The 16608-nt window shown below is 40.1% G+C and overlaps 1 protein-coding gene across 2 annotated transcripts in view; it reads left to right on the forward strand.

The window, feature by feature from the left end:
* The first annotated feature begins 257 nt into the window (after positions 1 to 257).
* Positions 258 to 16608, forward strand: part of Kcnc2 (potassium voltage-gated channel subfamily C member 2) — a 168210-nt gene continuing 151859 nt past the window's right edge. For both annotated transcript variants that reach the window (XM_050135522.1, XM_050135521.1), the window contains exons 1-2: positions 258 to 438; positions 1590 to 2295. In XM_050135522.1, coding sequence (XP_049991479.1) covers positions 1609 to 2295 — 687 coding nt within the window. In that variant the 5' untranslated portion in view covers positions 258 to 438; positions 1590 to 1608. The remainder of the gene's footprint in view (positions 439 to 1589; positions 2296 to 16608) is intronic.

Here is a 16608-nt window from a genome sequence, read left to right on the forward strand (position 1 = left end):
TCACTCTCAACTGGGTGAGCTCCCCGTCGTCCCCCGCCCCCTGTCCTCCGGTCGTCCTCCGCTCTAGTCACTGCCAGCCGGGCAGAAGGTCTGCAGCGGGGTCGGGCTGCGCCAGCTGGACCCGCCCCGAGCTCCATGGTTCGCCCAGCCCCGCGCGATGGTGACTCTGGGCGCGGAGCGTGGCTACGGGAGAGCCCGCAGATCGCAGCAGCGTGAAGGCGGGGAGCGCAGCGGGCGGCGGGCGGCGGGCGGGGACTTTCTCCCCGACCTCAGCACCCAGAGAAGCGGCTCAACCACCTGAACCCCGAAAACGCCAACAAGTAGTTTCTCCTTTGAGAAGGGCGGCTCAGCTGGCCGCAGAGACTCCGTCTGGCTGCAGGGAAACCCTCGACCGCTCGGAGACCCAAGCAGATCCACTTTTCTCCCTGTCTCCTTAAGGTATCCGGGGACGAGGAAGGGGAGAAAGGAAGGGCGGTGCAGGCGGGCATCCCCCTGCCTAGTGTAAAATTGTGGATGCGAAGCCCCAGGGAGAGACTTGAAACAGCCCGTCTTCCAGCTCAGGAACGCAAGGGGTGTGCCTTCTGCGGCTTCTCCTGGGCCTCACCCCTCCTCGAAAGCAACCCCTGACTCTCCAGACTCTCCACCCCAAGATGTTTGTTTTTCTTGGGAAGGGGGAGGGGTGGGATCGATTGCTCACTTTCGTCCTCAAAGATGGATCCTAGTTAGTCGTTTCCTTTCCCAAGTAATAATAACATTAGCAACAAGGATAACAGTAACGGGGAAAGGAAATTGGATGAGGAAATTAGTCAGAGGTCTCCTTGGTGGAAGGAGCAGGCAGCAGGGACGTGTGTTGTTGTTGTTGTCGATGTTGTTGTGACTTCTCTCTTCAGTTTTCTGCCTGGTAGGTTGCGGTGGGGGGGAGGGAGGTACGGGGGTGAGCCGGGAGCCGAACAGGCAAAGGGTAGTCCCTGAGTACTGGAGACCAGAGTGCTGTCCAGGGTTGGCCAAGGGTAGGCAGTCAGCTGGAGCATTCGAGGGCCCCCGCTAAACACTGCTAAGTTGCCTTAGCCAGCCCAACTCCCTGATAGGGAATTACATTGAGACCGGGGGCAGGGGTACTGAGGGAGATATGGGATAGTGGGGAAGGGGGGTTCATCTAAGGAGAGGAACAGCCTGGAGCATAGATGGGTGGAGGAAAGGGTCTGGAGAGTGAGCAGTGGAGGGTTTGGGAAAAGAAAGAGGGGCTTGGGGGCTTAAGGCAGGTTGGATTTGGCAGGGATAGAGGAGAAACACGGTGGAGGGCAAAAAGGAAGGAGAGGTCAGAGCCAAGGGTGGACTGTGTGCCGCAAGAGAAAAGGTTTCCTGGAAGGTCAAGGAAGACTCAACTGTTGTTCGTTCTCTGGGAACCTGGGCCAGGCATGATGCAAGAGGCGGGGACAGGACTGGACACCAAGCTCCTCCTGGGAGGGTCCTTCGCACTTGGCGAGCTAGGCATCTTGGCACTCTTGGGCTGAGGTGGGGGTAGGTGGGTCATGGTGCGTATAGGGCTCACAAGAGCTTTAACTTGGTGCTGTGTTCGCCTCCCCTAGTCATGTCTGAGCCACAGAGATGGGCAAGATCGAGAACAACGAGAGGGTGATCCTCAATGTCGGGGGCACCCGGCACGAAACCTACCGCAGCACTCTCAAGACCCTTCCCGGAACGCGCCTGGCCCTTCTTGCCTCCTCTGAACCTCAGGGTGACTGCCTGACCGCTGCGGGGGACAAGCTGCAGCCGCTGCCCCCTCCGCTCTCTCCGCCGCCACGACCGCCTCCCTTGTCCCCGGTCCCCAGCAGCTGCTTCGAGGGCGGCGCGGGCAACTGTAGTTCCCACGGTGGCAACGGCGGAGACCACCCTGGGGGAGGCCGCGAATTCTTCTTCGATCGCCACCCGGGCGTCTTCGCCTATGTGCTCAACTATTACCGCACAGGCAAACTGCACTGCCCCGCCGACGTGTGCGGGCCGCTCTTCGAGGAGGAGCTGGCCTTCTGGGGCATCGACGAGACCGACGTGGAGCCCTGCTGCTGGATGACTTACAGGCAGCACCGTGACGCGGAGGAGGCGCTGGACATCTTCGAGACACCCGATCTCATCGGGGGCGACCCCGGTGACGATGAGGACCTGGCGGCCAAGAGGCTGGGCATTGAGGATGCTGCAGGGCTGGGAGGACCCGATGGCAAGTCTGGCCGCTGGAGGAGGCTGCAGCCCCGCATGTGGGCCCTCTTTGAGGATCCCTACTCATCCAGAGCCGCCAGGGTAAGACCCGAATCTCCCACAGTTCCCTGTGGCACCAACTCTTTCAACTCTCCTTCAAACTTTGGTTCTTTTCTCCAACAGCCCCTGAGATGAAGAGGAGGAAAGAGCTCAGTAGAGATGGTTTTCGAAGGGCTTCATGTGGGGTAGGGAAAGCCCAGAGACCCTTACCCCATCTTTCCACTCTCCCCGACAGTCACTTCACTCAAACAGATTTACTTTAGCAGGTGAGACCCATGTAAGAGTCCAGGGCTGTGTCCTGATGCCGCTACTATCTATATTCACCTTAGTTTTTGCCTTAACTTTTCTCTTTCCAACTTTTTCCTTTAGCGAGGGTGTGTTTCAGAGCCTGTTGCCCATCCTGATGTGACATTTTCAATGAGGCCAGTCTCTCAGATCTGTTTCACCAGGGCTCCAATAAGAATCTAATACGAGGACTGAAAGAGGGGAAATAGAATTCTTGTCTATGTGGTTGGGTGGAAGTAGGGGTGCGGGGAGGATTGTTTTGTGGGAAGAATGCTCTTGAGCTTGTCTCCTCCCAAGGGAGAAGACAACTGCGTTGTTGCAATTGCTGTCTCCAATGATCCTGCCTCGGGATCCTCAAACTGGGTGTCCTTCTTCTCAGGCGGGTCAGCGTTCCTTTCAGGTTGATCCTGCAACCATCACCTCTTTGAGCTGTCTTCTTCTGTTCTCAATAACCAAATAATGCTGATGGTTGAAAACTTTTCTTGACTTTTTTATGTTATATTTTTAACCTCAATGTTTCTTTTTGGTTTATCATTTAAGTGAGAGATTAAATTTTGTCCACGTCTTTCCCAGTTAACTTCCCAGAATCTCATGAAGGGACTACAGAAATTACCAATGATGGTGTCTCCAGTTTAAAGGAAATAGAAGAAATAGAAACAACCAAAATAATACAGTATATGAATTGATCTTGATTATATTTGAGGACAGAACACTGAATTTAGTAAATCTTTGCCAACTGCATATGTCTTGTATTTGCTATCCAGAAAAGACCCTCAACCCTGCAGGATGGTAATTCTCCCTGCCTAAGTTTGGCTCCATCCTCTTGGCCAGTTTTCCTTGAACAAAAGAAATCCCTGCATTTTAGCTATCATACCACTCTCTGCCCACTAACTTTCAGGGAGTTATACTTCTGACACACCTCAGAAGTATGCATATCTATCTGTGTTGTTTTCAGGCAGAAGTAGAACACAAAAGACAAAATGTAAAAGGGCGATGATCTCTTGAGCCCGGCTCTTTGAAGTCATGCATTAGTTTTAGCATGGCCCTACATTCCTAAATTCAAACATGGAAGTACTAATGTTAATTCTAAAATTTTGCTTTTAAAAGTATTCCATAATTGCAAAAAGAGTTTTCATTTTATAAGTGATTATGGATAGATGGACAGGGTGGTGTATGCCTTCAATCCCAATACTTGGGAGGCAGAGGCAGCCAGATCCATGAGTTCAAGGCCAGCCTGGTTTACTACAGAGCTAGTTCCAGGACAGTTAGGCTACATAGAGAAGCCCTGTATCAAAAAAGGTACTTATTTATATAAATAAAATCACAGGCTCATAAACATTACTTTGTATTTTTTGGTTTTCAGCTGAGTGCTACTGTGCTCTCTTCTCCCTGGGTGGTTAAAGAGATAATTTGAGTTTGTTTTCAAGCTCATCATGTGACCATTTTCTTCAGTCTGTGTACAATAGAATAGATGGATGTTTTATTATCTTTCCTCCTGATAACATAGCATGATACCGTCAGCTTGTTTTGTATTTCATTGTAAGTCAGACTTTATAACTAAAAGCTCACTAAGGTGCCCAACTTTTATTCTTACTATGAAATTTGATTCTATTTATTATTAGCCAAAGGGTAATCCATTGACTTGATAGCCACTGGGTTTGCTAAAAACCATACTTAGGATTTTGTTGTAATTATGTGGAGGATTTGACCTGTATCTGTAGATGAGGAAAGAATTAAGAGATTACCACAAGGTCAGGAGAGGGGAAAAACAAAATCAGCTGACAGTCACTGGCCTGGAATCTGTTTTAGATGTCACCTAGAAAAGTCACCTAGAAAAGACCTTCCCTTTCCTAAATGAGATGAGGAAAATGAAGGCTCAGATGTCAAGAAATGGCTAAGGTCATATGTCAATTTTTCTACTGGTGTCATGACATCCTCCCAACCCCTTCCCACAAAAACCTCTGATTATAACCGGCTAGACTGTGGCATCTCTGCAAATCCCATTGCTCTCGTGATCCAATGTTGCCTAAGACATTAATTTGGGTTCCCTCTTGGAAAGGTCATTTATGACATTTTAAAATGTGTACATTCTAGGACTTTGACTGGTAGAAATTTTACATGGCACCAATCAACAAAGGGATAAAAATATGTGATGATCTTCACTTCTTTCATGAACTGTGTTGGAACTTTCTGCTATTGGCTAGTCAGTGTACACACTTTTGTTTGCAGACTCTGAGTTCAGAAAAGCACCTTTTCAGATCACCAAGGGTTACCTAAATCCGACAGCACAGATTAGTCCATAAGTAAATTAATATTTGAGCTCCATTCTGGCCTGAGTTAATGGTACCAGACTATTCCTTCATGCAGTATACCACTGAGGAGGCTCAAGTGGTGTGAGTCTGGGAAACATAAATCAGTTATCAAAATGATTTGCATCAGCTATGGCCTTATTGTCATAAATCTCATTCTCAATAAAGTTAAATTTTTTGTAAACTTTTTACCTTTACATTAGTTCATGTTATTATTGAAATATGTAGATGAACAATTTTAACTGTGCTTCTTTTTTAGTTTTTATACTAATTTCTTTATTTGCTTTATGATTTTCCAATGTCAAAGAGATATCTGCTTTATTTTGACTTTTATGACATACATAGTCATACTACAATACTAGTCATAGGAAATGGCAGTTGACTTTTATGACACTGTAATTTTGTCTTTTGTTGGCTGGCATGTTCTCTTTATCTAGAATTTTAATTTATGATATAAGTAGATATTTGAGAGATTTTGGTCAGTAAGTTTCTCTGTCATACGTATGAGTTCTTTTCTTTAATAAGAAATTTATAAAAAAAATGCCATTTAAATTGTCAGGGAAATTTGTTGTGGAACACTGATCAGGAAAGAAAGGAGAGATGGTTCAGTTGATGGTATTGACGATATTTGCAAATAGTGACTGGCAGGGAGGGATGCATTTGTGAAAGCGTTATGTACGTACTTGCAGATCAACATTTATGGTTTAGAGGATGAGCTTTTATTCAAGATTCAGTGCAATAAGAGGACACCAAAAGCAGAAATTTCTTGGTAGAGCTGGTAGATTTTTTCAGAGTCACTATTACTCTGAAAATACTCTGATATAATTCACCAGGTTTGAAAACATTTAAAAAAATGTATGCCCAATTCTCAAGTGCTGAAGGAGGAGGGGTTATATTGATCTTTGTTCATCCCAGTTTTACTTTGTGGGTGAAGTGAGGTGACTGGCTGGCCTCACTTCTGTTTGAGAGTGTGTCCCCTTTGTGGTGACTTATGTGTGTCTTTAATTACCAGGTAGACTTTCCACTTTTCGTAGCTAGGTTCAAAAAGGATTTTTTTCTAATGGTCATATATAGCTCGTTCACAAATAATGGTAGCCAGTTGTGAATTTATTTTAGAAATCTTGTCTCTCCAGGTTGTATTTATTACTTAATTACTCTACACCAAAATCTACATAAAATAAAGGGAGGACAATGCAGAAGATACACTTCTTTGTTCTCAAAAAGCTCATCATTTCATTTATAATAAAACATTTCCAAAAGCATCACCTGAAATAGGAAAGCAAGCAAGACAGGAAAGCATTTCAGAGGCACTAAAGTGTTTTCCTAAATAAATAAATAAATAAATAAATAAAAGCTTGTCTTTCTTCAATTGTTTGCTTGTAAAATCTATATTCTACCTGTTGTTATAATACCAATAATGTTACATATTTTTCCACCAGAGAGACCCTGTTTGACCTTAGATTTCCATCTATCTAATATCTATCTATCTATCTATCTATCTATCTATCTATCTATCTATCTACCAACCAATGTATCCATCCATCCACCCATCACATATCTGTTTATCTATCCATCTATTATCTATCTATCCATCTATTATCTATCTATCTATCTATCTATCTATCTATCTATCTATCATCTATCTACCTACCTAGATATCCATCCATCCATCCATCCATCCATCCATCCATCCATCCATCCCATATCTGTTTATCTATCTATGTATCTATGTATCTATGTATCTATGTATCTATGTATCTATGTATCTATGTATCTATGTATCTATCTATCTATCTATCTATCTATCTATCTATCTATGTATCTATCTATCTATGTATCTATGTATGTATGTATGTATGTATGTATGTATCTATCTATCTATCTATCTATCTATCTATCTATCTATCTATCTATCTATCTATGTATGTATGTATCTATCTATCTATCTATCTATCTATCTATCTATCTATCTATCTATTATTCAAAGTTCTATGATAGCTCATGTCTCCAGACTTTAGCCTGTGCTGTTGTCTTCATCCTCCTCAATTTGTCTTGGGTGTGTTTTTGTCACAATGATTTTCCTTACTTAAAAATCTTTAGCTGATGTCATGAATTTCAGAATAAAATTTACAAAAGTTAATATGACAATTAAGGCTTTTATAATCTAGCTATTGCTTCTTCCTCTTTGTTTTTAAAAATTTCAACATCTTTCTTTTTGCTTTCAAAAAAAGTTAATGGTCAATTGACCAAAAATGGTGCTCTTGGATAGGTCAGTTAGAATGGTCTTAGGGTTTTAATTTAAGGGTTTTTAAATCTTTTTTTAAATTTCAGAATAATCTATAGCCCCTTTCTAGTTTCATGAAGGTTATACTTATATCAAACAAGTGAACTATTAGAATGTGGCTAAGTTTCTTCATTTTTTTCTCTATTTATTTTGAATCATGGCCAATTGTAAGACAAAGCAAATCCAAGTTGATGTCCTTGAGAAGGTGTCGTTATGATGTCTGGTTGTTTTTCATTTTCAGTCTAAACATCTTTGACCTTTTCCACAATGCTAACTATATAATTCCTAGATAATTTCAAATCTATTTAAGTTAATGTATCGTGATGATTAAACAGGACCAGAGAGTATCTGAATCTCATTAGATCAGTAAAGGAACCAAGCCACTTATTGGTTACATTGTAATTTTGGTAGCATATATGATCATATACTAAGATAGTTGCTCTATTGTTGGGCACCAGGTGTACCAAAGATGAATGCAGTTGGGCACACTAAGTATGATTTTCATGTATCTTTTTAACAGCTCACTTGTAGGCTCATGTTTAAAAAATTGAATGAGAGATGAAGTGTTTCTTCCTTGTCAAGAGGCTATTTGAAAGTCAAATAAAAATAAGAGAATGTTCAAGTTTTTGTGGAGATAAAGATCTAATTTTCCCATTTGAATATCTAAACCACCATGATTTATTTTTACTACTACAAATAAAGTAAATGTGTTTTTCAAGTTTTATATATTTTGAAGTTCTGAGTCATACATCCTTTTTATTATGGCAACCTTTAAGTTATATCTAAATGAACTAGCAAAGGCACTAGAGATAAATACGGGTCTCCAGAAGGAAAAATATAGTGGCAACTATTCTAAACAATAACCATGATTATATTCCAGAATCATAACTCAATTCTGCTTGAAATTTTAGGGGTTTTTCTTTTAGAACAGTTCAGACAGTCTTTTATGATAAAATAACACGGTATACGGCTTGTTCCACAGGCTGAAGGGTGGCAATTTTAATTCTATGCCGTCAATATTTTCACATAAAGGGAGTTGAATGTGGGTTGAGAGGAGGGAAAGACAGCTGAGTTAGAGAACATAGACAGAAACAACTGGGGAGAAAAATCTGTATTAGGAGCTATAGGAACTTTGTTCTTATCCTGAAGTCAACACAAGTTGAGTTCAGTTCATCTGCCTCTGCCTTACTCCAATAAATAAATGATAAATAAAAACTGGGGATGACGCATTGGATTGTACCCAAACGCCTTTTCATCTCTAAAGTTTTGATGTTTGTAGGGTAATTACTGCTAAAGATCCTGGATAGGAACAGCATGTCTGTACCCGTTCTGACTGCGCTCCGAGAACTGTCATACCAATAAGGTAAACCAGAATTGATTTTTTTCATTTGTAACTTTCTGCCCTTTTTTTTTTCTCCCCCCTTACAGCTGTTGGGTAGCTGCTGCTCTGGTTACCATAGAAACAGGTTAGCTCCTAGCTTCCTGTTTCCATTGAAAACAGCTTTTTCTTAACCACATATTGATCTCAGGAAATCATTTTGCTGTGGCTCTGTCATGAAAGCCATAAAGATGATCTGCTCCGTCATTTCCTAGGTCTAAGATTCAGTGCAGGTGTGCATCCATCCACCCACAAGGGTAACTGATTAGATAATCGCAATTTTATTTCCATTTGAAAAGTGCCTTGGCAAAAACACCATCCTTTTCTCTTTCCCATATTTTATACAGCAGGGAGAGTCTTATTCATGTGAGCTCTCTGAGATGTGTCTAACACACTTAAATGTTTACAAAACTGTTGAAAATTCTCCAGTTTCTATCTCCTTCATAACCTCGTCTATCAGAGTGAGTCTGGAGAGTAGTTTTCTGTCCTGGCACACTTGAAAGCTAAGATTTAATGTGTTCATTTATGAGGACTTTCAAAACGATATGTTTGTTTATTATATAGGGCTCTGCATTTCTCCTTTGAGAACATAGCCTATCATGGGATATATGTGTTTACATATAGAAAAAGATAAATACATTGTCAAGGACCAAGTTTATGTCATTTTATGTGGAAAGGAGATGGAGGAGATTTGTAGGAATGTGGTTTGAAATTTTGAGAATACATTAGGTATTTGGGGGATATATATTTCTACCAAATAATATATATATTATTTGTGTGTGTGATATCACAAATAGTTTACATTTGATATTTATCAAATATATATATATATACATTTACACTCACATACAAACACACACACACCTCTCAAATATAAACTATTTCCGTAGGATTTATGACTGAGAAATGCAATAGACTTTTAGTGCTCATGTGGATTAGATTTGGAAGAAAACTCACTCATCTGCCCCAATTTCCTCATTTTGAAGAGACAACTGACATGTTCTGACCATGAATAGTTAGTGATAATCAAGGGGCTAGAATTAAGAACATCTGACTTCTGGGTTGGTATTCTTTCTGTTTAAACTTGGTTGCTTAGTCTAGCCCGTGCTTCCCATTGAATGCACATTTAGCCACCGAGAAGCAGCAAGTATGTTAGGAAGAGTAATGTCAATCTCTGCCTAAAATGATCAATCTATGTTTGTTAAGCAAATATCAGGAAGCTGCCACTTCCGTAGGGGCCGTCAACCTTAGATGTATCCATCCAGCGCTGCCTTCTTCAGTTCCACATCCTGTCTTTGTACCACCTTTAAAGCCTCAGCATTAACCTGCTGACACAACAACATCCTTTTCATCCTCAGATTCAGAAAGCTTGACTCCTTGGTGTCTAAAGATCTTTCCTTGTTTGGTTCATTAAATTTATGACTTTTTGAGGTTTGAGATCCTGGTTTAACCTATGGGGGATGGATAATGTATTTTGTAGAGGGCAGTCTTTTCAAATGTAATTACCAAGGATTATGTGTTCATACTGGGATAACTGGTGAGAAGGGAAGATAAAATGTGTTTAAGGCTGGCGGAAATCCACGTGCAAAGTGGGACATTATTGTGAGATCAGTAAATAAAATGCACTTTTTTTCTGAACTGTAGTACAATGGTCAGTTAGTCAAAGGCATGCAGTGGGACTGTAAAGTGATGCTATAACTTTGTGTCAGACAGAATGCTTGTTATAGGAATCAGAACAGAAGAACTCTAGGCAAAATAATACTTTTCATATGTAGCTAAAATAATTTCAGGACTGCTATAACTAATCTCAACTGAAACTTGACCACAATAAGGACATTCTTCCAATATGGTAGTCTTTAGAACTCAACGTGTTCAGAAAATCCCTTGAAGATATTTCAGGAATATCTAATTTATTCTTCACATTCTTGTGTGTGAAGATCTATACTTCCGTGTTATCAAAAAGTACTACCCTTCTTCATGTTTAGATTCTGTAATGCAGACAAGGTCAAGTTAAGGTTATATTTCACCTGCTTACCCAGCCCATTTTACTGTTGATGTCTTTAAAAGCTGAAACAAAAGCTAACAGTCTATTGGGGATTGGGGAGCTGGGCTCTTTGATTTTTTTTTCCTTTTTTTGAACTAGGGTCTCAAGTTGTTCATGCTTGTCTTGAGTTCCTTATGCAGTTGCAGATAACTTTGAATTCCTGATTATCCCGTCTCTACCTCCCAAGTACTAGGATTTGAGGGATGCACCTCCATGCCTAGCCCGAGATAATCTTTTTCAGTAGATACTTAGTTATTTAGTCTCAGCACTAAGAAGTGCTTCTCTTTAAGTTGCACCTCTAGAAAACGAGTTAGAGACAAAAAGTCAACAACATTAGCCACACATATTCTTTTATATTATATCAATATTTTGTCTAGGTTAAAAAATACTCAGGGAATCAAGGGAGGGGAAATGATATAATGATATTTTAATCGAAACATCTTCAAATATCCAGTAAACAGAAAATACACTACTTTTTAAATAAAATACAACCATTTAAAATATTATCAACATACTCAAATAAGATGTTTAAATTTAAGTCTACATAATAACAAATTATATTCATACAAAACCCCTTTGGTCAAATAATTGAGTTTTTGAGCACTTTATAGGAAGTATATAAAAATTTCACATCTGAGTTCTGAAGTATACACCAGAAATACAGATATGAGTTGTTTATTTTAGGAGTTTTTGAATTTATGGATTTATTATAAAATATTACTTACTAAAAGAAAATATAGTATGGTAATTATATCGATGCCTTAATAGTAGTCATAGGACAAATAAACTTTTCTCAATTGATGTTGTTATATTGATTTTGGATGAGATTAGTGAAATTAGTGTTTAAGAAAAGAAAACAACACAGTTACTATGGTTTAATTTATCCTTAAGTCGTCCATCTTGAGGAATCTTGCAGAGAGAAATGATAGAGCAATTATGAAAGCTGTGAGAAAATCTGCAATGCCATGACTCTTTTTTTTTTTCTTTTTGGTTTTGGTTTTTCAAGACAGGGTTTCTCTGTAGTTTTAGAGCCTGTCCTGGAACTAGCTCTTGTAGACCAGGCTGGCCTCGAACTCACAGAGATCCACCTGCCTCTGCCTCCCGAATGCTGGGATTAAAGGCATGTGCCACCACCGCCTGGCCTGCTATGACTCTTGAAGGTAGATTAAGTAGAAAATGAGCCTCGGTAGTTTAACCTGAAGCAATACCTGGTTGCAGGAAGAACCACAAACTGTGATTACCCAAGCACCACCCAAGAACAGTCCATCCAAAGGAAATGCCTAACCTTCCAACCGCTGTAGATAGGATCACCTGCCAGCACACTCACCAGGACACCCCTAAAAAATGTCAGCCAACCAGCAGTCCTGAACCTCAGAAACCCCTCACCCCCACCTTTACTACTAAAAAAACCCAACTGTAACTGAGCTCAGGGCTCTCCGATTATGCCAATATGTTGTGCATATGGAGAGACCGAGTTTGCAAACTTGTATAAAATAAAGGCTCTTTGCTTTTACATACGGGGATGGGACTTGGTCTCCTTGTTGGTTTTTGGGGGACTTTGCGGATCTGGGCATAACAGGTATCATCATGTAGTTCTGGCTGGCTTGGAACTTGCCGTGTAGACCAGGTTGGCACTGAAATCAGATTGCCAGCCTCTGCCTATGGGTACTGTGATAATAGCCATACACATTCAAGTCCCAATTAAAATCATTCTAAATAAAAAGACCTCCCCAAAATAAAATGGGCAGAATATAGCTGCAGTTTTTTCTTGTCTATTAAATTGAGTCTGATATAACAGTGTTGGTTGCTTCCATAGCTATTAAAATTGCATGATGAGATCAGAGAGAATCTCTCCCAGGACTGTCATATGATCAACAGATGTTGAAAAGTTGAACTACTGTATTTATACTATGAATGACATATATGGGTGATCTTATGATTCATCTCTAGTCTCATAATGAAATATATTGTACCTTGCTATGTAGAGACACAGAATGCAAACAAATTAATGGCATAAAATTTAATTTAATATATTAGACTTCAAAGACATTAAAATGAAATGACTAGTCTTGATGTAAAAGTAAGGTTGGGTTTAGTTAGTTTTCTAAATTTTTTTATCTACTACTCATATTTTAGTTGCAATTCACGTTATCAGATTTTTTTATAGTTTTTAAATTTAGTGTTATCTCTTTAACCTGTTCCTTTAAAAAAGTGTTGGATAGCAATGATTTAATGAATCTCTGATTCACGTGCCTTACACAATTTCTCTTTGACATTTGATTTGTAGCATAGTTGACAGGGATATTCATACACTCCCTTGCATTGGTTTTCTTTGTTGATATGCTTCTGTATTTTCCCTACCTCGGTGTGCATTTATTGGATGATGAAATAGCATATTGTTGCAAAACACGACAATATTCTCATTTAACTAAGAACCAAGTGAAAAGTGAGAATCATTGATATTAGCGCTTTTTTAAATTTGTGTCTATCAACTTACAGTTGCTTTAACAGTTGGCCAGGACTCTGTTGCACAATAAGAATGCAGAAGAAATTGAGACTTGGCATTTGGCTTCCGGATACATATTTGCAGGAAGAAAAAGATCTATAACTTAACAGTTATAATATCCTGCATTACATCCTGCACATGTCAGTGGAGATAGGGCTATGAGGTAAATGCAGAGTAGGGAGGGAGCTGTGCTGTTGTGTAAAGTAGACACCATCTGAACTCATTCTCAGCAGTTATGTAGGCATTTGCAAATAACCGAAGGGAAGGCCAACAGAGCACTGAATCAACATGGATGCTTCATAGTGAGTATCACATCAAGTGATACTGAATAATAGGGAGGTCAGAGGGCATGGGGTATAGTAAAGACAGGACAGCATAAGGGCAGAGGGCATGGGCTATAGTAAAGACAGGATATCTTAGCTTGCAGCACTTCCTTTTTAAACCCTTCATCTTCTTTGGGTCAATGGGATGAAAACCCATCTGTCTGCTCCCAGTAGGTTTTGAGGTGAGTGTTCACGGTTGGACTCAGTCTGACAAATTTTCATTCTCACAACATCTTAGATTGAAGTATAATCTTTGGAAGCTATTTCTCGGGGTTGCCTTTGGCTCAGCAGACTAGAAAGGAAATAACAATATTTTACTTAATGGTTGTTATAAAGATAAACTAAATGTATTTGTGTTAAAAATCAGGCCCCATTCTAAGAACATCGTTTGTATTGCTATAACTAATATGTGATGTGGGAGTGATTTCTTATTAACAAAGAAACTGCCTAGGCCCCTTGATAGGCCAACCCTTAGGTGGGTGGAGTAAACAGAGAGAATGCTGGGAGAAAGAAGCTTAGTGAAGGAGTCGCCATGATTCTCCCACTCCAGACAGACGCAGGTTAAGATCCTCTCTGGTAAGCCACCTCATGGGCTACACAGAATATTAGAAATGGGTTAGAACAATATGTAAGAGCTAGCCAATAAGAGGCTACAGATAACGGGCCAGGCAGTGTTTAAAAAAATACAGTTTCCGTGTAATTATTTCGGGGCATAAGCTAGCCATGTGGGTGGCCGGGTGCCTGGGACGCAGCCCTGCCGCTCTTATTTCAACAAATATGACTGCTTTTGAGGCATTTTGGGTGGGGGGAATTTAGTAATAGTCCATCTTAGGGAAATTTTCTTGCATTTGGAATGATCTTGAAGAAACGATCTCTCCTTGAGAATTTTCTTCTGGGTACTGAATGACTATTGGACTAGGAAATTGACTATTGGTCATCCATGCTTAAATAGAGATTAGTTAGAACAGCATCCTGTATATTTTCATGATGTATTACACATTTTTCAAGTGGTATAGTGAAGACATATTCCCTGCCCTTAATATGTTTGCAATGCACTGAAAGAGAAAGGAAGGATGGTGGCTTGGCCACATCATGGCATCATTAGTAGATACAAGTTAAAAGTGCTTTGGAGACCAACACAGTCCTGTTGGGAATGGAGCATCTTCCTGAAGAGAATGAGGCAGAAGAGAAAGAGAATATCTCCAGATTTCTTCCCCAGCTACTGGGAAGAGCCTAAATAAGTTTCAAAAGAAGAGGAGGGCGTGGCCTGTTCAAAGCACTGTGGGTAAATGAATACAGCTAGGTTACTAAGGGGTAGAAGATTCAGCCAGTGCTAGAGCTGAGATTGGTTCAAAAGGCCTGGGAAATTCTAATGCACAAGTCTAGTATCTGTTGGTAATAGGGCTTTTCTTTTCTTTCTTTCTTTTGTTCTTTTTTCTTTCTTTTTTTAATGAATCTATATTGAATGATTATGGTTTGGATATCACCTCATAGTAATGGTTCCTTCATGGGCTCTAGAACTACCATGTTTAGAATTGTTTCTTGTGATTCTTTTCTTTTTATATTTCTGTATCAGCAACCAAATTTCAAAAATATTTTATAGATATTATGACTATTATGGTGTGTGCCTCTTAAAATTCTTGATAGGTATAATTCACACCAAAGCAAGACAGAGAGGGATGAACACTCTTCCCTCCAGGAAATACAGAATTTATGTTGCTACTACTTTGAATTAAAGTTCATGAATAGAAAATTAAATTTTTCATTTCTCTGACACAGACCTGCCTACCCAATGTAGTCATCCATGTGGATTCCAAAGTTACAAACTTGAACTAGAATAGTATATGACTCAAAGGTTTGGATTTGCCTCAGGACATTGCTTCAAACAAAAGTTTTCTTCAGAAAGGTTCAGAAAGGAACAGAATTGGTGAGGAAAAAAAATAAAAACAAACAGAAAAGCAACATAGAGTTAAAGCTGGAAGAAGATGATGACGTCAGATCCAAGGACGAGGAAGTCCTCCCAGCGCTTATGCACACACTTCCTTGTCTAAGAAACCTTTGTTTCTTTTCCTTGGCTACAAATTATGATCACTGAATTCTATAGCTCTGCAGAGGCTTTGAGTAACTTTTCAAACTCTCAGCCATTGTTCCCAATTTTACCGTAAAAATAGGGCTTAATTTAAGCAATAGTTTCCCCTTTTAACCTTGAATACAAGAAATGTGTTCTCATCTTTTCCTTAGTCACACCATTGTTACCACAGCCTGGAATGGTCTACCTTGCCGCCTTGGTTTAATAGAGTGATGCAATTATCTCTTAACATCTGCAAGCCTTACTCCTTCTCCTCTCGCAAACGTTCTTCAAAACTCTGTCTTTGTGCAAGCTTCCACTTCCATCTCTTTTCATAGGCTTGTCTCAAGCACTTCACTGCATGGATTTCTTAGGACTGCCATAAGAAACCACCACACAGCTAGTGACTTAAAACAGCAGGAGCATCCCCTCTTACACCTGTGGGGTCTGAAATCTGGGATTCAGCAGTATTAGCTTCTTCTGGAGGGTCTGAAGGTCAGGCTACTCACTGCTGGTGATTGGTGGTTGCTCAAGGCCTTGGCTGCCTCTGGCCATGGCTGCATCACTCTAGGTGACGGTCACATGCTTTCTGATCAGTCTTATTTCTCTTCTGGTAAAGAACACAAGCTGTAGATTAGAACCTACCCCAATATATGTCTCCATTTTAATTTTCCCAATTATATATGCAGTTATGTTTTTCTTTTAGATAAGGCCATACCATGATCTTTGTGGTATACAAGAATTGGAGCATCATTATTCATCAGTTCTCTCATTTTCTGTTTTTGTTATATAATTATAGCACCTGAGAAAAACTTCTTACTTTTTCTAAAATTTTTGTTCTATTTTAAAAATTGAGACAAAGCTCTCACTCTGTAGCCCTGGCTAGTCTGGATCTCATTATGTATTGCAGGCTGACCCTGAACTTGCAACAACCCTCTTGCTTCATTCTCTCTGGTGCTGGGGTTGCAGATAGGAGCCATTGCACGGTGTCCTTCTTATTTTATTTTCTTTTGCCCCTTTCCTTATTATGCCATACTCTCATAGGTGAAATGCCTCTGTGATTCTTCTGAAGATATTAATTTTGAGGAATTAAAAAAACTTCTCTCTCATTCCCGACTTTACAGCTAATCTCTTTCTGAGCATTATTTTTCTGTTAAC

Source organism: Alexandromys fortis, unplaced genomic scaffold, assembly GCF_014885135.2.
Source record: "Alexandromys fortis isolate MF-2015 unplaced genomic scaffold, M_Fortis_MF-2015_v1.1 scaffold_24, whole genome shotgun sequence".
Taxonomy (NCBI): Eukaryota; Metazoa; Chordata; class Mammalia; order Rodentia; family Cricetidae; genus Alexandromys; species Alexandromys fortis.